The sequence below is a fragment of the Pavona decussata genome, unplaced genomic scaffold (genome assembly GCF_977016875.1).
Source record: "Pavona decussata unplaced genomic scaffold, jaPavDecu1.1 SCAFFOLD_468, whole genome shotgun sequence".
In the NCBI taxonomy this organism is placed as follows: domain Eukaryota; kingdom Metazoa; phylum Cnidaria; class Anthozoa; order Scleractinia; family Agariciidae; genus Pavona; species Pavona decussata.
Window position 1 is genome coordinate 1382501 of NW_028145806.1, and position 24931 is coordinate 1407431.

The window sequence follows — 24931 nt, forward strand, 5'->3', positions numbered from 1 at the left end:
TTCTCAGGACAGTGGAATTCTCAACATGTCAGTGAAGTGAATTCCTCGTTATCAACAGATCAACAGAGCAATGTCAAGGCTGGGAATGCCACTCGTACCGCTGGACGCCTAAATAAAAAATGCAGGTCGCTGATCTTAGTGAATTCCAAGTTCTCCTTCACTGGCGTAATACTCCGAAATGAGTCCTGCCCAACGTATTTTTGGGTAGTCGATGTCAGACGCTGTTTTCAACTCACGCAAACCGTCTAACGCCTGAATTCAGCCCTGTCAATGACACCCACAAACTGCATAAGCGTAAAAAACGTCAGCGCAGATGAAGTCCGCGTTCGCTTACCTTCTGGAACAAGAAGACCAGTCCCTCCGAGAAGTTGATCCGAGATCGCATTGATGGAGAAGTCCGCCAACGAAATCACAAAGTCATATGGCGAACTGATGAGCCACAAAATGCTGGATCATTCGAAGAATTTGAGCCGATTGCTAAGGTTCAAAGGTTCAAAACGTTCCTGTTGTGTCACCAGCTACCGTTCTTCTTCTAAGCAAAGACCACCCTCTGGAGGCATAGCTAATAAAAGGCAATGATTATGAAGCTGGACAAACTTCTTTGTTATATGTCTTTTATCGTTTTTGGCCTTGATCGTGCACAAACCGCAATAGATTTTGAAATGTGTTGGAGCAACTGACTAATACAAACATTCCTGTTAAGATACTCAACTGTAGTGTGAACGTTAAAACAAAGGATTGTGCACGGTAGGGGCCCTTCCAACATAACTTGCAGCACCATTGTTTTCATGGCAAAGTTTGATACCCAGTCCCTCAATTAACTATGCTGAAGGTTTCAAGGATTTTTTAGTTTCGTGAGTGGTTCACATGAGGGCTTTTTGAGGACAGTCGTCTCACTTAAGGACATTTGCTGTGGTGAAATCACAATGACTTTATACACATTTTTTCTCAGTCTTTGTTGTCTAGGGAAAATGTGTCGATATTTACAGTTTATATTAGTTGATTTTTCCTCTATTGTCAAGCGAAGATGTGTTGATATTTATCAGTGCTCCCTTATTAAAAGACGTTTCTGAACGAGCCACTTTTGAACACTTTTCCATATTTACGTTGTGAGTAATTTATGTGTGCGAGAGTTTCGCCCGATCTTGATTGGTTTCCGAGGAAGATGTCTTTTCAGTGCATTTATTAAAGTTTTATAACGCTATAATTTGATTATAGCTTTACCTGGGAGTGTCTGGTGTTTTCAATGTTTGCGCAGAGTTTAAGGTGACAACTTTAGTCTTATTGCCGAAGTTGAGGAGAACATGCAAGCATAACATTTTGGAGTCCAGATTTAGCAGTCAATGTTGAGCAATTTCTGTCCAGCTGATTTTCTGAAGACTCGCTCACAGGGGCCTTTCTAATAAAACAATAGGGACATTACGAAAACACAACTGCGACGGCGACGCGAACGGGAAAAAAAGCTTTACTAAGCTAGGTCCATTTGGTTCTTTGCAAGGCTGCGTTTTTGGCCAGTTTGAATGAAGTATGAATTTGAATGAGGAGTTTCAAACATGAAACAGAAAAATAATCTGAACCCATAAGGAGCTCAAGTAAAGTTTTATTATTCTCAATACGCGATGGCAAGATTCAAAGAGTTTCCGAACGTTATCAATAGCCCTAGATTTTGAAATTTCTTAGCTTCAGAACTGACAATACCTGACCACCCAACAAATATTAAAAACGGCTGCTGTTTGAGTTAACACCGAAGATCAGTTTCAGAGTACCATTGTGATGTGAGGTTTATGTTTTTCTTGTTCAGGTGTCCCTGTGATCAAAAGTGAAATCAACGTCAAGGAACTATCAGGTGGAGCCTTTATAATCAAGTGGGAAACTCCCTTGGAATTGGCATGTCCAGTGTGGTACAATATCTATTACAGAGAGGTTTATTCACCAACCAACAAAGGCGAATGGAAGTCAGTTACCGTCAATAACAATACAACCAGCTACACCATTCATCTTCACTGTTTCAAAGCATATGAAATGGCAGTTACCGCGGAAAATTCATATGGAGGCAATGCGTTAAATAAAAGCGAGGTGTGGAATTTTAAAACGCAAAGAGGTAATTAATGATAGTTTCTATTAAGCATCATCTATTTGAGGAATTTGTCGTTCAGATCAATGGAGAAAGAAGAAGTCTTTCTCTGTAGCATGACAGCTATAAGTATTAAAACATGAAGAAACCTCTTCGTAATATTTTAATACAGCTTTAAATTGGTTAAGTTTAATTGTTTATAACATGTTTATGCCCATGAAAAGCAAGAAACGGAGGAATAACTGAGCACACCAGAAACGCAAACGAACGAGCAAACGGAAGATAAAGCGAACAAATAACCGGATGAGCTGATGGATAGCCGAATGACCGAGTTAACGATCAAACCGTCCACAGAGTGCCCACCGGCGAAAACGAACGAATGAAAAACCGAGTGAACGAACTCGCGAAACCAGATTAACAGCTGAACAGCCGAGTGGACAGCTGTTTTGTTTGCAGTCATAAGCGCCGTTTATAAGGATCGATTTAAGAAAAACTCATCAATAGATCTTGATTTTGTCAACTAAACACGGCCTGCACCGCATACTAAAATCCCAGCTATATTTCCTTCAACATCCCCGCTTTTTATTTGAAACACACCGCTCGTCCAGTCAATAATGATCGAATGCAGTTACACGTACAACATTTCAAATCGTGTGGAACAGAGGATAGGGAAGTGACATGGGGGATCACTGATAAAAACAGCTACCAGGTTTTTGGCCAATATTGTAGTTTCTGTTTTAGGCTGACTTGTAAGATAATTCGAATTCGCCCATCTTTCAAAGGATTAGTAAGACGTTTGAATTTCCCAGTATAATATTTGTCAGTCGGTTGTGCTATGCTCTATGAGTGGTACATAGTGTAGGCACCTAATGCAATCAACACTCAAATTACCAGTTGTGAAATTTGGTTCTTAATGGCGCTCAGGAAATGGATGGTTATAAAATGCATTTACTACAGTACAGCAATGCAAGCGATAGCCAACAAACTAATACCAACAACTAATTTCACCCTACAAAGCAGTTTTCTTTACCATGAAAAGCAGATCTTAGCAAGCGCTACTGAAAACCAGAAAGAAAATTGGGGATAACCAAACATTTTTCAGAGATAATTTAGCAACAATTTAACTTTAATGTCCAAAAAAGTATGGAGCTTATGTCCAAATTAACGTTTAATTATCTCTGAAAAATGCGTGGTTACCCTCAACTTTTTTGTTATTTCAATGGATTTTGTTAAGATCTTGTTAAGATCGTCTCACGCAAACAACCTTTTGCATTAGTAGCCCCCGTCCATAAGAAATCAGAGCTTCTCAGACCATTCCGAAAGCGCGCAGAACGTATACGCAGTAGCAGAAGTAGGTACCATCATTAGTTCCGTCATAGCGGAAGTAGGGTGTGGGAAGGAGGTGTTGTTACCTAAATTTCAGGAGTTTTAGAGTTTGTTTAAAAGTTCACACCTGCTTAAAACTAGAAGTGTTCTTTTTAAGCCAATTCAACTGGTTACTAAGTCACAGTTGGGCTCCACTCTGGCTGAACTGCGTTTAATGAAAGATGACTTTCTTTGGCTGTAGGATACAGCTGCTGCGACGAAGTTGATTGGCACATTGTCCCTGCTCAACCAGGATGGGTAAATTGCTCACTGGGAAGATACTTGAATGGAGTTTGGAGGGGATCAGCTGGTCAGAATGGCGGCATAAACCAGCTGACGAAAGGAAGATGTTGCACGCCACCACAGGAATACCAAGATGAAACACTCGTTTGTCAAACAGTAGACTGGACAACTTCACTCAGCAGGTCAGTCAAAAACGTGACTTCAAAGAGTCTTCAGTATAAACGTTTGTTCCTTGATCTATATGATTTTTTTTTTCAACATCGAATTAAAAATGAGGCAACTACGCAGATTTATATGACTTAAATGTATTATTTTCGAACCTAGAAACCACTCCTGGGCTTCCTGCCCTGACGGCTATTTTCTTCAAGGATTTTACCGTTCAAACGACATCTGGCTGCACAACATTAAGCAAGCTTCGTGCTGCAGGCCTAGCAACTACCAAAACACTTCCTCGGAATGCTCTGAGCACGATGTGAAGGCTTCAATAACTAGCCAAGGCTGGAGCAAGTGCCAAGACTGGTCCTACCTGACGGGTGTGTACAAAGGAGCCTGTGACGAGTTGCACTGTATCGAAGCTTTCAGATGCTGCAGGATGCCTCCTCCAGGTATGCCGGCATTACCGTGACTACATGCATAGCTTTTTATCCACTCCCCTCAAAGTACGTTGCATAGATAAGAAGCTAACTACAAAATTACAATAAACAGATAACAATATGTCTTCAGATAAAGTAAAAACTGATCACAAGGACTAAAGTATTACAAGGTCTTGAAGCTGGAAAATCTTTCATCAATTTCAGTCTCATCTTTTTGCGTAATGGGGCTACTTTTTATCAGATTGAATCACCTAACTTGTTCCCGATTTTCTGAAACGGTTCTGTACAAAGAAGTTCTCTTGTTGGACAGACAATCTCTGACAATTGTCAGATATTCACTTACGTGCATCAAAGCGTTTAAAAAAGGTCACAGAGGTATAAAAGAATATTTCTTAGGCCGATTCACTTGAAGGCCACAAAAACGACGGTGCGGTAGAAAACGGAGACGTTCTTAGCTCACAGGTGATTAACGCATTTGAGTCTACATAGGTGTGACACGGTCAAAATTTTCTTCAAGTTAGCTGTTATAGAATAAATTCTTGACCGGCCCATAGAACCACAAAAGCTTCATGTCCCTATCGTAAAAAAGACGCTTACAAATAACGTTGCTACCTTGGACTGGCAACAATTGTTGCACCAGGACTTTCTAGACTGCAAGTCGTTTCAACTGAGACAGCAAGAAGCAGAAACCGCCTCGTGATGACTTTAGGACATTTTTCAATCAAACTTCAACGTTTAGCATCAAGTATATTAACTTGATATCCCCGTTTATCCCCGTTTAGGTCACATGACACTCCGAGTAATGTTGCTGTGTTTTTGTTTTTTAGAGATGGTTATCCTTGGCCACTGGCTGCTAAATGGTCGAGATCGGGACATTAGGTTGGTCAAATCCAAAGTAAAATGTTCAGGGTTTCACTGAAGAAACAGGGAAACCTTAAGGCTATTTAATAATAATAATAATAATAATAATAATAATAGTAACGATAATAATAATAATAATAATAATAATAATAATAATAATAATAATAATAACAATCTTTATACAGGGAGCCCACATTACGAAAGTGATATTCAGTGGGGCCCTGTAGATTGAAAAAAAAAACTACGTTATGTTTTAAAAACTTACAAATGATTTAAAAATTACAATTATGTAAAAGTAGAAAATACAAAGACAGCAATAAGAAATAAAAATTAGAAATAAGAATTAAAAACTAGCTAAAAACACCCTCTTTGATACGTTGCTTAAAAATTAAACAAATAATTTATGTCTTTGAAAGACTGTTCTAAAAGTTCAACGATTCCGTTGGAAATGCAATAAAATACGTTTAGAACGAGAAACCTTGCCATGCACGGACGAAATATCTAGCTGCAGAGTGTTTTTCTTGACGTCATGCCCTCCCAGCAACACAAACTAGCCTCTCACAAAGCTTTTCGTCTGACGTCACGATTCTGGAAATAAAATTAATGAAATGTGTAACGCTATAATTGCATCACGCGAGGGGGACCAGGTTTTTTAAACCAACAAATAACCTTATTTGGACATATGGTATAACGCTGTTACATTACCTTACTGACACCTTGTTATCTGATTGACTAATTCCTGGATAATACTGTTTAACTCGCGTTATAGTTTTTTAATGCAACAGTATAACCAAGTGGGGAGATAAAAGAGCACCTGGAAAACTTGAATATAGCGAATAGTGAAGGTTGCCAATAGCCGCGAATAGCCAAAACCGTAAATCCTTGCACGGGTGTACAAATGTCTGAAGAAATAGCAAAGCTCAATGTGATCTGGAAGGTTCTATAGAAAATGGCTACCAAAAGTTACTGGGCATGTCATACATGACCAAAACACTTATAAACATGTTAACAAGACCACCCAACAGCACAATGGCTCATTTGAAGATATCCTAACAGCAGCAAAGAGAAAACTAAGATGGCATGGCAACATAACCAGATCCAGAGACCTCGCTAAAACCTTCATCCAAGGCGCTGTGAAAGGAAGAAGAAAAACAGGCAAGCAGAGAAAACTATTACATGTTAACAAATAAAGAGTACACTGGAAACTCCTTTGCTGAGATTCAAACCCTGGCACGCGACCGACAAGAACGGAGTAGCTTTATGAAGAATTCTACAGTGTGGTCCAGGGTTCTCAGCTCCATCTTCAGCGGTCGACTCAGGGCGAACAAACGAGGTCAGACGTGTTTCAAGGAGCTCCGCCTCTCTCAGCTTTTTACGCCTCTTTCCGATAACAGTTTATATTATGAAGGTTCTTGAACTTAGAAAAATATTAGCAGAGTTAATTTTAGAAACTTCAGGGGGCTTAGCTATCTACAAGCATTTACGCATGTGCTTACCTGTAAACAAAAAATAATAATAAGTCAACCAAAAAAACAGAAGTTTCCTAAAAAACATAAGTTTCATAAAACAGTATGAAGAAGCCGTGCAAAGGGCCGTTTGGCTACTTGCTGGTTGACTTAAAGCCAAGCACTCTGGACAGTTGTAGACTGCAAACAAATTTATTACCTGGTAAATATTAATATGTTTGTAAATAGTTAATATTCTTAATATTTATGTAAATAATTATACAATTCAGCCTTTTGGCTGCCATATAATTATCCATAATAAACTATACTATATATTTCCGAAGAAATTTTCGAGAAAGTTAGGGCAAAACCCAACATTTCTCATGAGCTGCTGCAATATCTAAAGCAGCAGAACCTAATGACTTTTCCAGTAATTCCAGAGATACAACGCAGGTAGAACAATATGGATAAGCTACTGTATCGTGCAGACCTTGGAGAATACGATAAAGTACGGCTGCACATGATTGTCATAGCTTGGGGTGGTAGTGAGGACAATCGCTCACTATCTATAAAGTGCTCCCATACGGCTTGCGTCTCCGACAGCTTTTGACAACCAAGTCCAATTCCTAGCCTCCTCATGCGGCTACTGCTTCTACTGCCAGGATAAAGGGCGAAGGTGGATCTCTGGCGCCTTAAAACAAGGTGCTTCAGGTTCATAGTACTTTTAAGCCTGGGAAGGCAGCTCATCTAGAAGAAGGAAAGCTCTGATTCCAAACATCCGCAGCCTTACAGCCATATCCACAGGGGCACCTAACGACAGTTTTCTCTCAGATCCTTTGAAACGCTATTTCAGGATATCTGGAGTGCCTTTAAAGCTCTGTAGGTTCATTTTAGGCTGCGCTATAATATTTTTATCTGTTCGGTCATTCTAGGGGAACTTGAGTGTTCTCGAAATTACTAGGTCATTGTTTGTCCCTTTCCCGAAAACCTGAGGTCTTATTTCCTTTCCGAAAATCTTAGCTGATCTTTTTTCGGTAACCGAAACGACATTTTTATCAATCCGAAAACACAAGGCCTTAAATTTCCCATATCACGAAAGTTCGAGGTGAAAATTCCCTTTAGAAAATTGTAGGGGATTAAGAGCCTTCCGAACAGATACTTTACCGAAACGATCCGTTGGGTGCCCCTGATATCCAGTCATGGAAAAGATATCAGGAGTAATCCTAGTGGAAAATTCCGGAGTGAGGACCCTATGGCGGTTGGATCCTCGACGTCGACTTTCTTCGGGCAGCTCCTGCGGCCAACCTGTTGCCAAATGTATTGCCCTGCATTGCTTTGGATCACACCAGCCAGAGAGGAGGATTACCCGCCACGGTCTGCCTGCTTCAGTGGCTACCTGGGGCTTAGAGTGATCACTCAACAAGCAGACGGCATAATTGCACCAAGCAAAACAACTAGGAAGAAGAAAATTACCAGCCCTGCGACTCGCGACCTGGAACGTCATATGTTCTGGCCTATCTGTCGATTAACGCCGGATCGACGACTCAATAAAAACAGCTGTAATCATTTCCAAACTGGCCAGATTGAATGTGGACTTCGAGAGACCAGGCTCGCAGAAAGTGGCACACTACCCGAGAAGGACTATACCTTCTTTTGGCAGGGTAGAGCTAAACGGGAAGGTACGACTGCATGATGTGGGATTTGCTGTAATGAACAGCTTTCTGTCTGCAATCGAACCACCATCTGACGGCACAGAACGTATCCTCGCCTTAAGATTTTCTGCATGAATGGGCTTCCTGAACATACTGAGCATCTATGCCCCAACTCTATGCTCTGCCAAGGAGGTCAACAATCAGTTTTACGAACGAAGACCTTTAGGCTGCAGTTGGCAAGGTACCGGATTCGGAGCACTTGTTTCTGCTTTGAGATTTTAACGCTAGAGTAGGCGGAGACCACGATTCCTGGCCTGATTGATTCTTTGACATTGGCAAAGTGAACGGAAATGGTCAGAGACTACTGGAATTCTGTTCTTACCGCAAGCTCTGTATTTCCAATCCATTCTTCGACACAAAGCCATACCACCGAGTATCCTGGATGCACCCAAGGTCCCATCACTGGCACCAAATGGACTTAATCAGAGCCAGAAGAGCCCAGCCAAAGAGTGTACTCATCACACGTAGCTAGCAAACAATGCGGATTGTGATACGTACCACACTGGTGCGAAGCAAGGTTCGCCTTATAACGAAGACATTCCACCACTCCAAGAATTCTGGTCCCCCACGCATCAATACTGCAAGGTTGTCTGATCCTAAACTCTGCACGCAGCTCACGGACTCTGTTGAAAATGCCCTAGAGGGCAAACCAGCAAAGTGATACTGTCGAAGAGAGATGGCACTTCCTGCGGGACACCATTCACAGCACAACACATTCTGCAAGAAAGAACGACAATAATAATAATAATAATAATAATAATAATAATAATAATAATAATTATAATTTTAATTATAATTATAATTATAATAATAATAATTTATTAACTTATAAGAACTACAAGAGGGAACCATCAGCCAGGAACCTACGCTGCTCTGTGAACAGTAAGAAACAATGCTAAGACAAATGCAAGATGCTGCATCAACCAATATTGGCTGAATTTATGTCACAGGATCCAACAATATGCTGACAGCGGCCACACTGGTGGGGTCTACCATGGCACAAAGAGAGCCCTCGGACCAAGTGCAGGAAAAACAGCTTCCCTGAAGGGTTCTGTCGGTGACACCATCACAAACCGCAACGAATAGATGGAACGATGGGACGAGCGCTATCAAGACCTGTATTTAAGAGAGAACGTTGACACTGAGGAGGCCATTAGCAGCACCCCAGCCTACCAGTCATGGAGGATCTTGACATACCACCAACAGAGGAATAGCTGAGCACATCCATCGACTTTCTCACATATGGCAAAGCCCCAGGAAGAGATGACATTCCGGCAGAATTGCTACAGTGTGCTTAGTCCATCTTCCTGGACCATCTCCATGATCTCCTCTGTCAGTGCTAGGAGGAAGGGTCAGTACCACACGATATGCGTAATGCAAAGATCGGCACTCTCTATAAGAACAAGGGGGGTTTGCAGCGATTGCAATAACTACCGGGGGATCTCGCTGCTGACTATTGCGGGGAAGGCGTTCGCCCAGGTTGCTCTGAAGAGACTTCCACAACTTGCTAAACGTGTCTACCCTGAGTCGTAGTGTACCTAGTCCAGAACTGTAACGAGGAATTTACGTTTCCATGAAGTACGCTTCTCCCGTTGGTTTTGGATTTTTACGGCTTGCGACTTTTGTAGCAAACAAGCTCCTAGCCTTTCGCTTAAAGAACGTTAGTTTCTTATAAGTAACGAACATTGAATGTAACGAGCCAACAATTCAAAACGCAGCGTTTCATTACTTGTTGAACAGTTGTACATCAGAAAATTTTAGGATCTGAATAATAGTTGACTGTTTTCTTCTTGCAGTTTCAGTGGATCACCATCCTTTATTAAAGGATGGTGTCCAGGAAGCATGACCCCAATTTTCAATGAATCAAATACATTCGCCACTACTCCAATAATCTACCTCAACGACAGAAGTTTTTCCATTTCCTGCTGGGTAAAACCCACGAAGTTGGACATGAATGGGAAGAATACGATTTTTAATGACTGGCTTCATCCATGGCAGTTTCATCTTAGTTTTGAAAACCAGGTCATCGCTATCGGCCGCTACAGCAACAACAGTGGAAACCCAATCTTCGGCGTGTCTGCTATTAGGAAGGTGTCTCTGAACACTTGGGCACACGTGGCAGTCACCTGGAATCACGCAACAGGATCTGTGGTAATCTACATTGATGGTGAAAAGGTGGGTATTGAAACAATTTCTCCCAAGGAGACATCTTTCCACCCTCCCACAGGAAAGCCATACCAGATTGGAAATGATGGCCACCCGTCTGATCACCAGTTCTATGGATCAGTGATGGATCTCTATGTGTTTGGCACGGCATTATCGCCGGATGAAATCATTAGACTAAGAGGTTGGTGTGTCATTACATAGTAATTTTCATGGTCTCTTGGGTTAATTTTTTCTACCCCTGAAAATAATTATCTTGGTTGATTTATTTATACTTTAATACTTTGGGAAAAAACTGAACCCTGTAATATTAACGAAACCTAAAAATCACAACCTGGCCCCAGTTGTTCAAAGAGCGGATAACAGTAGTCTGGGAAGGATGTTTTAGGCCTCTTTTTTTGAGAGGGATACTCATTTACTTGAGGGGGAATAAATTAACAATGATGACGTTGTCGCCTATTGACTTGATTTCATGAATAACATTAACGTGGCATTAATTATAAGATGACGTCATGCTTTATTTTAGTCTTACCAGCCGGTTATGAACTTGTTTGACAGCTTTATCAATGATGTCATGCTCTATTTCTATCTTATGGCAGTCATGGTCGGTATCACCGGTTTGACAGATTTTTTAATTAATTACTTTTTAGATACATGACATCATATAGTACATACATACATACTTTATTGTATAGCTCCCCTTTGGAGGCTCTTCCGCCATACGTGAAAATTAAAATAATAATAATGAGGACTATTTACATTTAGATGATAAAATAGAGAAAAAATTACGATAAAAATATTTGAATTAAAAAGATTCCTCAAAGGTTTTTTTTTTTTTTGAAAACGCTAAGAGTTTCCGTGTCTCTGAAATGCTTCGATAAATTATTGTAGATTTTTGCTCCACGGAAGGCGAAAGCCCTTTGGCCAGTCGCAAGCTTCAGGATCTACAATTTCTAAGCTAAAGAATCTGCATTCGGAAGTCTTCAGAAGTTAATTTTGGGAGATTAATACACACAAAAAAACTGTTCATGTAAGGTGTGTTAAGGTGGTTTTGGATAACGGCACTTAAAGTGAAATATTGCCCTGTCATTGTCCTATTCGATTTTTCTATATTTTCCCGAAAACTCGGAAATAATGAAAAAAATATTTGTCGTGTGTGTTTCTCGCCTCATTTTACTAAGCACCCTTCCCGCCTAATTACTAAAAAGATTCATTTCAGGTTGAGCTTTGTTGGGAATTAAACAGTGAAAACAGTCTTTGTTGTCATCGTTTGTTACAGTGCTCGGAAAAAAAATGGTCCAGTTCATAGATTCCAAACCAAACAATAGAATTGAAGAGGAGGAGGAGGCAAGGTCAGCAAAAATAGAAATACACCTTTTGCTTTTCATTTATATAAGGTGAACATACTTAAGAATAAACTTCATCAGTTACGCGAAAGAAACCTCCAAGAACGACATTTGCATATGTATTAACATTCAACAGACAAACGATAGCTCCTTTTGACATTCCTTTTCCAGAAAATGCATTTTTTATTTCAGGAAAAAGAAAATTCATTAACGCAAAAAGACTACCAATTGCATAATTGGACAATCATTTTTCTAGAAAATAAATTCGATGATGATGATGGTTTATTTAAATTACACATAATAGCATATAAAATGAAATACAATGTGTTTACAATTAATAAGATAATATATTACAATTGTTCGTAGGGACTGGGATTACAAGAAGTCAATACAAAAAGCTATTTACAATTCCATTTACTATAAGATGCTAAGGAAATAATTCATTAACAAATAAGCACTAACAATCTATTGCATTTTTACACAACCATTTCCATGAAGATAGCATTCTTTAGTGAAAAACGGCAATCATAAATGTCATCATAACATTCAACTATTTGAAAAGAAAATTGAAATTCGCTGTATGAATTATCCTTAATTTTCTTGCTGCCATTTAGACACCGTAGTAAATACGTTTATATAAAACGATACCACAGTCCTCATTAAGTTGCCATGATGGAACCAATATTCCCTTAAAAAGCAACAATTAAAGCAGACATCACCCGTTCTGAGGTACAGGAACAGATGACTATCATAAACATATGAAGGCAAACTCGGCGATTTAGAAAAAGAACTGAGAGTTACTTTTATTCATTCAAAATCTCCAGTATTAAAATCTTTTTCTGTATTCGCTAGTCAAAGACAATGGGTTATTCAGTCAGGTATCTCAAGAAATGTTCCTTGTTTAATAGCAAGCCTTTAGTAGTCGCGTGTTTTGATTGTGTTTTAATTGATTATTTCTATGAACTTAAGCTGTCTATTGTTTTTGATAAAAAAGTAGAGGTTCCGTACATTTTTTATGCAAATTTAGGTTTGGTTTGGATCACTGCTACTCGCATAATTAGTGGCTAACGGACCGTGAAGAGAGGTTACACAAGAGCTTAAGTCTCTGATCTGAAAGCCAAAAGCACGTTGGCCCTTGTTAACGTAAGTAAAGGTGGACAGTAATTAACATCAAACATAATCGACTTTATTGTGATATGCATATTGTGAAATGTGTGTGTGTGTGTGTGTGTGTGTGTGTGTGTGTGTGTGTGTGTGTGTGTGTGTGTGTGTGTGTGTGTGTGTGTGTTTTAACACGCACAATTAAGGATCAAGGAATCTATGAACCGGAACATTCTTATTCCGAGCACTGTAATAAACGATGACAACAAAAGACTGTTTTCACTCTGAAGAATCTAAAAATTAATTAATTAAAAAATCTGTCAAACCGGTGATACCGACCATGACTGCCATAAGATAAAAATAGAGCATGACATCATTGATAAAGCTGTCAAACAAGTTCATAACCTGTTGGTAAGACTAAAATAAAGCATGGCGTCATCTTATAATTAATGCCACGTTAATGTTATTCATGAAATCAAGACAATAGGCGACAACGTCATCGTCGCTAATTTATTCCCCCTCAAGTAAATGGGATTCCCCCTCAAAAAAGAGGCCTAAAACATCCTTCCCAGACTACTGATAACGTTAACTACCGGATAAATCGCTATCCAGAGGATAAAACTGACTCTAACCAATACATTTTGTCCGCTGGATTGCGATTTATCCACAGGATAAAGTTATCCTATCTTTGAACAACTGGGCCCTGTTGTTTAATTTTTATTCTAAAGACTCCTTTCTTGTGCGTGTTTTTCCTTGCAAGACAATGTTACTCATTTACAAGCAAAAAGCAACGTGCCGATAGCTCACACCAGATATCAGAAACATACACTGAAAATTGCCCGCACGCGCTATGTTACACAGCATAAACTTTTCGAGCACGATCGTTGCGCCCCAAAGTAAAACTTGTGATTGTAACATTGGCTGTAAGCAGAAATAGAGAGAACATCTTGTCGCTGCTGTGATCAAGTTTCGTGACGATGTTTTTTACTGGCTCAAGTCTTTACTGTGGCCGCACAAGTTGTACCTGGTATTCGCTCAGTTTAAACTATTTTCTGCTTCAATAGTATTTATGTTTGAGTGGACTACATGTAAACTTAAAAGTATATATAATTTTAAAATTAAGTGCCGTTCTGAGGGTCTACCACTTTTTGTGTACGGTTGCTTAAAGAATATTGACAAAACTTGATGTATCTCTATACTTACGGTCTTGTGCAGGTGTACCTGTTATCAAAAACAGGACTGAAGAAGTTACAGGAGCAAGCGTGGTCGTCAGATGGGAACCTCCCTTGGACGGGGCGTGTCCAGTTGATCAGTACAAAGTCTACTACAGTGAAGTGATTTTACAGGCTGAAAATAAAAGCTGGAGCTCAGTTACTGTCAACAGAAATACAACCAGCTACACCATTCAGCTTATGTGTTGGAGAGAGTATGAAGTCACAGTCACGTCACTAGCTGCTCAAAGAGAAAGTAATTTTCATGAAAGCCGGATATGGAAGTTCAAAACCAAAGGAGGTAGGGGCACTATCATGAGACTAAATCTTAAGGTTAGCAAGCAATTATTTTAGTTAAAAAAGGTCTTTCTACTGAGGCTCTATACTTACGGTCTTGTGCAGGTGTACCTGTTATCAAAAACAGGACGGAAGAAGTTACAGGAGCAACCGTTGTCGTCAAATGGGAACCCCCCTTGGACGGGGCGTGTCCAGTTGATCAGTACAAAGTCTACCACAGAGAAGTGATTTTACAGGCTGAAAATAAAAACTGGAGCTCAGTTACTGTCAACAGAAATGCAACCAGCCACACCATTCAGGTTATGTGTGAGAAAGAGTATGAAGTCGCAGTCACGTCACTTGCTTCTCAAAGAGACAGTTATTTTCATAAAAGCCGGATATGGAAGTTCAAAACTAAAGGAGGTAATGGCACTATCATGAGACTAAGTGTTAAGGTTAGCAAGTAATAATTTTAGTTTAAAAAGGTCTTTCTACTGAGGTTTTACCATCTCAAGCCGTTTTAACACTTGAACGTTTTACTGCCGTTACAGAATTAACTAACCAAGGAAAAAAATTCGCAAGTGTTAACATTGGCTGATACCCCCGGTATTAAACGATCCCCAAAACAATAGAAATTTCACGGCGGTTAAGTTTATAACTATTCTAGGCAAAGGCGTGCCTTAGCTAGGCAGCCGAGGTCAAGATGACAAATATTTCTTCTTGCGGACATATTATTTAGAATGAAAATGAGGGATATAAAGAGTGAACGACGTTTCGATGACTCCATGTCATCATTATCAAGTTCGAAATACATGGTAAAATTAATTGTATATATATAGTAACAAAAGTGTGAAAATATTTAGGCAATATTTAGGGAAGAAACAAGGAAGTTGAAGTATTCAATTGTTATGTAAAAAGTTTGGCGCAAACGGAATCTGACTGCGTGTTAAGTTTTGGTTTTATGTTCCTGATAAACAGCATCTCATAGATAAAGCAAGCAACTAATCTACAAGGCCAGTTTACCGTTCTAATTGGATGAAATCCCACACAAAGTTTGACTGCTTGATCTACGAGATGCTGTTTAACAGGAACATAAAACCAAAACTTAACACGCAGTCGGATTCAGTTCGCGTCAGACTTTTTACATAACAATAAAATACTTCAACTTCCTTGTTTATTCCCTAAATGTTTTCACACTTTCGTTACTATATATATATAATTAATTTTACCATGTATTTCGTACTTGATAATGATGACATGGAGTCATAGAAACATCGTTCACTCTTTATATCGCTCATATTTATTCTAAAGTGCTTCACGAAACTTTTTATTATCGGAGATATTACCAGTAAATAAACCCCATTAGGTGACCAGGTGACTGGTGTGTCGGAGGATAATTCCTGAGGCTGAAAGATTGTCCAAAAAATAAACGGTTGGTCGAGGAGCGAAGCTTCCATGACAACAAGGAAATTTTGAGGACAATGCTTAAACCTAGTGCATTTTCCTCCGATATACCACTAATCCGGTAAGGGGTTTATCCATTTTGCAAGCCCCCGATTAATTTCTGAACCGTGCGTGCTTTGCTTTGGAAAATACGAAACGGTCAGTATTAGCCACGTCGTAATTGCAGCCAACTAATGTGAGCATGCACCTTTGTCTTTTTTGTGGAAACTGAATGAAAATGATGTATCCAAACCAGTCGCTCCACATTCACCTGCCAACATTTGGCCGCAAAAGCCGCAAACGTTTAGAACAAAACTTCATCTTCTAAATCGGCACTCTTAATAATTTCCCACGGAATCTACGAACCCTTTTCATTCGACTAATTTATTCTTGTTTCCACGTAACCATGCTCCCACCAATAGCGTTCCTCCATTGCTCATTATATATATTTAACAATTATTCCATGAGCGCACGTTGGATATGAGATGGTAAATAGCCAACGAAGCGCGAAGCGCCGAGTTGGCTATAACCAATCTCATATCCAACAAGCGCGAATGGAATAATTGTTTTATTAAATTCTCCGCGTTTGGGTATTGCTGTTGAAGTTTACTGAATTTTATTTTAAGTAAAAATTTCTTTCAAATTAAAACGACCGGATGTTGGGGCAACTTCCGACCAAAGCGCGCGAAACTTAATGATCACATGACACGCGCAGCTCTTTGCAAACGGAGTTGAATGAAAAATCTAAAGCGAAGATGATCAAACACAGTCGGCCATCTCAAATTCAAGAAACGGTTAAATGTACGAGTTACCGCCTTTCTGAGACAAGCATTCAAGTGTTTTTGAAGTTCCAGCTCATCGAGAAGCGTAATAGTTGTGCGCATTTGAGCAAATGTTTTGCTGTGTGATGCCGAGCGAAGGAAGGGATCAAGGACGGCTTTTTTTACGCTGAACTGAATTCCTCGCAGACGTTTTAAAACACTTAAGGCAAGTCCAAGTGTACGAGGTACAACCTCACTGAGACAAGCATTCATTGCAAGTTTTTAAACTTCAAGCTTATCGAGAAGCGTAAGAGCTGTGCACGTTTGTGCAAATGTTTTGCTGAGTAGTGCCGAGCGACGGAAACGAACATGGCCGCCGCTCGTACGGATTTCATAGATGAACTTTTGTAACTGGAGTCCTCGTAAATGCGTAGAAACATAAAGGTAGGCATTAAGCTCTTCTTGAGAACTTTCTTCGATTGGTTTTAACCTCTTGCCGCCAGGATTTGCAAGCCATCGTGAAATTTTTGAAGGTAACCGGTTGTTATTGTTGTTGTTGTTAAGTTTATGTGATCTAAATCGTAAAATCGTGCAGTTTTTCTGATTTTAAAGGAAACTTCAGAGATACGTACCATTAAGTAGTGTCATACCGAACTTCATGGCTTTTATTGTTGTTATATTGATTGAGATGGCGTTGTTTGGTATTTCTTCCTTTTTTTTCCCTACATTTTTGCGAGGAAACTTTCGCTTCCCGCCGAAAAAAAAATTAAGCTTAGCGACACCTGGGGCAATAGTTTTCCATATAAGGTCAAACTACGGTATATGAACTGATAACTGGGATTTAGTGAACCAATCAGAACGCTGAAAATGCAATATCCGAGGCTGAGAATTTAATAATTAACGATTATTCCATGAGCGCTGAGCGCACGTTGATATGGGATGATAGATAGCCAACAAGGCGCGTAGCGCCGAGTTGGCTATAATCATCTCATATCCAACGAGCGCGAGTGGCAATCCGGAAATATTGCTAGGTCGTGCTGATTTCGCTTTGCAAGAACAGCCAGAAGACAATTTAATGGTCCCTATTTCTCGGGCATGGTATAATGGCTCATATACCATGGCCGCTAAGCCAATCAAATCCCTGGAATTGCATTATACAATTATTCAGTTTTTAATAAATATATATATATATATATAACTGCAGACAAAACTGTTTCGGCCTTTTGGGCCTCATCAGTGTAGTGCTGATGCTAGGATGGAGGTAAGGCTATAAAGCCAAAAACTTTACGGTTCAACAAAGTTGAATAACTAGACCTCTGTAAACGAAAACCTAGGTAAACTCTCAGGTGTAAACACGACACTAGTCATCAACCGCTACTGTGAACATGAAGATAGGTGACACATGCAAGTGTCCCAAAGCTGAGACTGCAGTTGCCATGGGCCAGCTTAACAAGCAGCGCCGGAGAACGGGATGTCTGCAACAAGGTCTGGGACGTCTGGTTGGTTCAGTGGTAAGGCACCGGACTGTAGAGTGATAGGCCGCGGGGGCCGAACCCAGGCCGGATAAACACTCGGGGTCTTAAAAATACAGAGGAAAAGGCGCTGTCTTTTCTAAGACATCTGCAAATGGTTAGATCTTCACGTGGCTGGATGACCACGTAGATATGGTGATCCCGTCTCCAGTTTGGGGACGTAAAAGATCCACTGAGGACGTAACGAACCCTGGCTGTGACCACCCTCAGTGCCTGCTTGTGGTCGGCTTGGCGTGATTCTCCAAAAGGTTTCTGCGTGATTGAGACCACAGCTCTGTTTAGCATCCAGAAGTGAATAGGATTTGCTAAGTGCTGGGAATACACGTAGACATTTAATTACATTACGCTTGACCATTTCATTTCACCATTAGTAAGCCTTACAATTTTACACGCTTTGTTTTTTTACAGTTATACCTTCACCTCCTACCATAGACAGCATCGCAGTGGTAATATTGAGCTGTGACATAAACATCACCTGGAGTAAGCCTGGTGACGATGGATGTCCACTGACCATGTACTCTATTTACTATCAAGAGATATCGCCACAAGAAAACGCGGCACCCGAACATAAAGTCGATATCAATAACGTTTTAAAGACTCATCATGTCCTTCCGATACGATGCGAAACAGAGTACGTGATTGTCGAGGTTTCTGCCTGGAATGTGTTGGGACAAAGCGAAAGATCAAGAAAACGGACAATAAAAACAACCAAGAGCACAACCTCTGGCAAGTTTTCCACAAACCAGCATTTTGTTGTTACTTTTGTTGGGCTGTGAAGGGGAGGGATGGGGGCTAACAACAAGTTTTTAAGCAAGTCCGAGTTAAAAAGAGTGAGACTTCTTCAGACCAGTCGCCAACTTAGAATTAATTGTTAGGATTAGGCCCTGGATGTATGAGTTGATTTACATTTCACTTAACATAGAGTTGGTTCAGGCACTGTATGTAGGTAGATGATAACAATTCTTCCTTTCCAGTCTCCTCTCTAGGATACCCAATTCGTGCCTGCCGTAACAAGTGTGTTAAGCGTTGACTGAATTCACCACAAAAAAGGACTCACTTTTCGCTCTTTCCCTTTTTGAAGTGCTTTGTTTCAACTTCTTGCTAAGTACTCAAACGATTTTAAAAAGCATACGACGCCTTACGAAGAGTGTTTGTTGTGAAGATAAAGGGTTATTAATGTCATTTTTATTTTGTCGCATATAGCAATGAAGCTGGGCATCAGTAAATAAAAGTCTTTCATGTCTTGCTCATTTTCAGCCCCGAGTTTTGGAACACCCCCAGCCTCAAAGAGCAGTAAACTTCTATCTCCGTCGCAGGTTGCTGGTTTAATGTCGGGTCTTGTTGTTCTTATTGTAATCGCTTTGATCATGGTAACATATTGGATGTATAAAAAATCAATGAAAAAGAAGCAACTGGCTCGTAACTCCGGACCCAGGAGGTAATTCTTGAATATTTTAAAGCATTTATAACCATTGTTAGAACACGTTTTATACGAACTCGCTTTTGATATGCTTTCGTGGTTCAAGATATGCTAAGTGATTATTTTTTATTGTACAACACTTTTCCTGCAGTTTTAGTATTCAAATATTCTCATAGTGTTAGTGTAATTGAAATATTAAAAGTCTGGTGCCTCTTTTTACAATAAAAGAGCGTGGTCTGCATTTTCATTACTCAGGCTAATTCATTTTTCACTTGAAGGTAGTGCACGTGCTCGATTTTCATTTGTTTATCACCCGTGCCAGAATGTACAACTGGTACTGAACACTTTTCACACGAGCAAGTTCGATGTATTAGGAGCATTCCTCTTGTTTACTCTGCAATCTAAACAAGTTAATAACCTTTATTGAGGTTTTTGTTCCACTTAGTTAGTCCAGGGAAAAAAACTATGACTTGGTTTGGCTAAACAATCTTGGAAAAACCAACCCATGTGCGCAATTCAAGTGACCTTTTGGTTTAGCTTTCGCTCTTTTCAAACTTCCTTTAAATGGCTTTATTAGATCCGAAGTAATTTACTGGAAAACCAGCCACGTCAAACGACCAACGAGAACTGTGGAGCTTTTTAGTTCCATTTACTCTGAACCTATGAATATTTTAATTGGTTTTCCCCATAGCGCTATCCTGGAGATGGATTTTCTTCAAGCATATAAGAGATTGTTTGAATACAATAGCATTTAAACAAGTAGCTCAAACTATTGAAGCTACGAATTAAAATTAAGATTTTAGTGGCTACCAACTCCTGTGATTTTTAGCCAGGGCGAGATGTCTTGAGTTTATTTAATGGTATTTTACAGATCGAAGTCCACCATTATTCCCCTGTTGGGATGGGAGGTTCTACCGGAGCAGGTCGAGTTCAAAGAAGAGATTGGCCGTGGTGCATTTGGTAAAGTGTTGAGAGGCATATTTAGAGAGTCTCCTGGAATCGATGTGTTTTACAATGTAAGAACTCACACTGTCGACTTCAAAGAAGGCCGAACAGTAGCCGTTAAAGTGCTTGAAGGTAAATGACTCCAGAATATTTTAGCCTACGACTCTCTTGAATGTCGCTTGAAGACATCATTGTGAAACAAATCGCAGCACAGGGAAAATTATGGACAATAAATAATTCTTTTAATAGATTTCTTTCAGAGTTACGCTGACTTTATAACTGACTTAAACCTTGACTGTTGAATTCGAGGGAATGGTTAATTAATTCAAAGTAGTATAGTGACTATGCAAACCATTATAAGATAAAGCTGAGTGACAAACACTAAATAATGAATAAGAAATACCTGAAATAATGCCACAATCAGGTAGACTAGTTTGTAATTGTATTTTCAGATTCGACAGATAAAGAAGCGAGGGACCAACTTCTGGAGGAAATTGAGCTCTTCAAATCGATCGGTTGCCACCGCAATGTTGTTAGCATGCTCGGTTGTTGGGTTAGCTCAGAACCTATCTTTCTGTTGCTGGAATATCTTCCGTATGGGGATCTACTAAACTGGCTTAGAAAAAAGAGACAACAGGTGCAGTTAACACCTGAACATACTTAATTAAAGGTTTCCCTTTGTGTGACACTCGTGAACCCTCGATGGGGTCAGGGGTTCTCCCAAATTCCGCATAAATTAATTGTAAAAATAGCCTGTATTCTATATTGGATCCTTCCTTTTAACCTACTAAATTGGCCTTGTGTCGTGGGGGCGATAATGAATTTGATCCTTAGATCGGTTGCAAATGGAGTTATAGGCTTCCACTGCCTTGTCTCCTTGAAGAAAAATTTCCCGGGAGGCCCACATCCCAGAACCAAATAAATCACATCTTCGATTACTTCGTTGCAAATCTCACTCAGGAAGATTTCCCTTTAAACATTTATTCAGAAATAAAATGCATACATCCTTTTGTGTTTTTATTTCAATGACCTGGTTCAGGATAGACAAAAAACTTTCAATTATCTTTTCACCGAGGTAGATAATTGGCTATCGGTGACATACTGTTGTGGGTTACCCTATGATGGACTAGCATCCCATGCAGTTTCTAAATCTGCAATAGTGTGTACACAATTGTGCTGCGTGCCCTCGATTGACCATACTCTCAGTCCATCCTTGCACCTTTTTCCAATTCTTCAAAAATTCGTCACGGCTATATATAACTTTAGTATCTTCTATTTACCTAAGTTTACCGACAATTTTAGCTTTTTTGTTTCATTTGACATTTTTTTAGAAGAGCTCTCGAAAGATTTACGATGACGAAAGATTTACTCTTCACGCGGACAACACGCAACTCGGTAATGAAGATGGCTCAAGAGTGTTGCTATTGGCTGAAGAGACAACAGAAAGCGAGGAATTAGTGCGCTGTAGAGAAGCTAACGCCGCTATCAGTATTAATGAAGACAGCGGGAAACAGTTGGATGGAATCAAAGTACAAATTTTCAGTGCAGGTGGTAAATCCAGTGTACTTTTGGACGAAATAAAGAGCGAAAGCAAGGAATCAGCTAGCTGTGGAGAACCAAGCGAGGATTATGCTGTAAAGATTGATGCTGATACGTTGGCGCACTCTTCTCAATCCACGGATGAAAATGTTACCCCAGAAACAGCAGATGATGGAAGAGAAAGCGACGGAGATAAGCCACATGATGACGATTTCTCGGCGGACGATCTTCTTCGTTTCGCTTGGCAAATCGCGCAGGGAATGGTAAATAAAGTTCGCCTGTTTGAAAGCTACTCCAAACTGGGTCCTAATGTGCACACGGTACCTATCTTATTTTTCGAAGAACGTTCTGCTTAACAGAGTTCTGTTCAACAGAGTTGAACAGCAGAACAACAGAGTTCTGTTCTGTGAGAGCTCTGTTGAACAACAGAGTTGATAAGGTAATTTGACCACCGTGAAGAGCTTCAAGTGCTGAAGTTTCGAGCTGATGAAGGGTTAACGCACGCCACAGTTTCTTTATAAGCTAAGCCCCTTGTTATTATTTAAAGCTTCGTTTCCACATGCGAGTCTTGATGAAACTTTTGTCACAGTTTACTGCAATTGCTCTTGGGCAAGGCTGCGGCTTAAAATCGCAAGTAGAACTAGCGCCAATTTCAGTAGGATTCCAGGGGATTTTTTTCCTGAATGCTTTCTGGGAAAGCATGCAAAAATGCACGAAGTATCAAATCAAAAAATACGGGTTGTGCGACGCACATTTTGCCATTTACTTTTGCCATTTAGTTTCGACATGAAGGAGTGTTCATTTAAAGCAGGTTTTCGTGGAATCAACGCTTATTACTTTTGTAAGCTGAAGAAAAAAGGAACGCTGGCTGTTTGACAGGTTGACTTTACCTGTCACACTTGATAGCTATTTGTATAAACAATTAACAGGAAAGTTAAACAAACTCTGTAAAAGCTTGCACATAAATACTCGCTACTGTGTTCATTTTCAAACCCAGAGCTGTCAGTTCAACTTTCAAGCAATGCCGCATCGTTTGTTCGCGGCAATGTCAGTTGAACTTCCAACTATCTTTAAATTATTCGACTTACAACAAGTAATTCACCTGACAGCTGTGATGCATTCGTTGAGAAGATTTTTTTCACATTTGCGAATTCATTTTATTCGTTCACTCATTCATTCATTCATTCATTCATTCATTCATTCATTCATATATTGCTTGTCTTGACTTAATAGGTACCTCTTGCTTTCATAGGGCTTCTTGTCGAGTAAGGATGTTTTCATCGTTCATGGTCATTTGTTATATGTTTGGCCTATATATCAATTTATTACAGATTGATAGATTACCTGGATGACCGACTAATTAATTGATTGATTGATTGATTGATTGACTGACTGACTGACTGACTGATTGATTGATTGATTATTTGATTGATTGATTGATTGATTGATTGATTGATTGATTGATTGATTGATTGATTGATTGATTGATTGATTGATTGATTGATTGATTGATTGATTGATTGCTCTTACAGAGCTTCTTGTCCAGTAAAGGATTTATTCACCGTGATTTAGCGGCACGCAATATTCTTCTTGGTGAGGGCAAAGTGGTCAAAATTTCTGATTTTGGATTGATGCGCCACATTCACGGAGACATCTACAAAATGAATAAAAAGAAGAAAGTTCCAGTCAAATGGATGGCACCCGAGGCACTCTTTGACAGTGAATACACCACGAAAAGCGATGTGTAAGTGTTGTTAGGTATCTTGCATCCTAGTTTAACAGCAAGTTGTCCAGTATTCGTGTAATCCACCGTACCAAAAAGGACGGTGATTGATACGTTTACCCATAATTCTTCCGTACGAAAACCCTAAAAACGCCACAAAACACACAAAACATTTGTAAAAACTTCGACCCTAGCTTCGTAACAGGGAAGGTGCTCATTTGTTGTGTTAGGTTCGCAAGTTATTGTGGAGAAATTTACAGCTGCCATCTTCTTCCGTATGGTGCACTGTTACTTCCTCTCTTTCGTAGCCGGATTGTTTACCGTCCTTTCTATTTTATCTTTTATCTTTTCTTCAGCAATCTGTGTTATTTGATATCAAGGCTGTAACGAACAGTCTATTCATGGATTTGTGTTCTGTATAATTTTCAGATGGGCTTTCGGTGTTCTTCTCTGGGAAATTGCTACAATGGGTAAGGACACGATAAAGTCGTGAACTGTACATCTACCACTTGTAATAGTTAGACCATCCACTGAATAATTGATTAATAACTTTATTGACAGACGTTTTGACTGACTGATTGACTTCCTGACCTCATGCATGCTCATCATGCCTGGTTGTTGTTTGTTGATCCCAGATGGATTGATCGGTGAATCGATTGATTGGCTTATCGACTGAATGAATAACTAACTCGATCGATCGATCGATCGATCGATCGATCGATCGATCGATCGATTGATTGATTGATTGATTGATTGATTGATTGATTGATTGATTGATTGATTGATTGATTGATCGATCACTCAATCAATGTATCGATTGATCGATCAATTGATTTTTGCAGCGACTACCTGGATGGCGGGAAGAAAAGGGTCGGGGAGCGAGGGAAAGAAACAGTTTTTGGCTGAATGGTCCTTTTGTGAGACTATATCTTTCCAGACCCAAAATGGTAGAAAAAAAAATGCTGTTACTACAAAATGTGCCACCAGTGTGACAAAGTACAGTGCCCCCGCCTCCCACAGTGAAGTACCTGTTTACTTTTTTTTCCAGGAGGAAATCCGTACCCAGGCGTGAACAACAAAGAGTTGTACGATCTTCTTAAGACCGGATATCGCATGGAGAAACCAGATTCGTGCTCTAGTGAAGTGTAAGTCACTTGTACCGTCGTTGTTCTCTGGTT

General features: G+C 39.8%; 1 protein-coding gene across 7 annotated transcripts in view; it reads left to right on the forward strand.

Moving 5' to 3' along the window:
* The window catches only part of LOC146450370 (uncharacterized), a 75760-nt gene that overhangs the window by 41211 nt on the left and 9618 nt on the right, over positions 1-24931 (forward strand). For 5 of the 7 annotated variants that reach the window (XR_014860307.1, XM_085100386.1, XM_085100390.1 and 2 more), the window contains 15 exons: positions 1802-2101; positions 3642-3864; positions 4007-4287; positions 5103-5154; positions 10090-10640; positions 14119-14415; positions 14517-14813; positions 18535-18852; positions 19384-19564; positions 20418-20623; positions 20944-21128; positions 21823-22293; positions 23563-23774; positions 24183-24223; positions 24802-24898. Coding sequence is in view for 6 of the 7 variants with exons in the window: in XM_085100386.1 (XP_084956512.1) it covers positions 1802-2101; positions 3642-3864; positions 4007-4287; positions 5103-5154; positions 10090-10640; positions 14119-14415; positions 14517-14813; positions 18535-18852; positions 19384-19564; positions 20418-20623; positions 20944-21128; positions 21823-22293; positions 23563-23774; positions 24183-24223; positions 24802-24898 (3712 nt within the window). In the remaining variant the exon portion in view is untranslated. The remainder of the gene's footprint in view (positions 1-1801; positions 2102-3641; positions 3865-4006; positions 4288-5102; positions 5155-10089; positions 10641-14118; positions 14416-14516; positions 14814-18534; positions 18853-19383; positions 19565-20417; positions 20624-20943; positions 21129-21822; positions 22294-23562; positions 23775-24182; positions 24224-24801; positions 24899-24931) is intronic. The other 2 variants (XM_085100389.1, XM_085100388.1) reach the window with 2 other exon arrangements.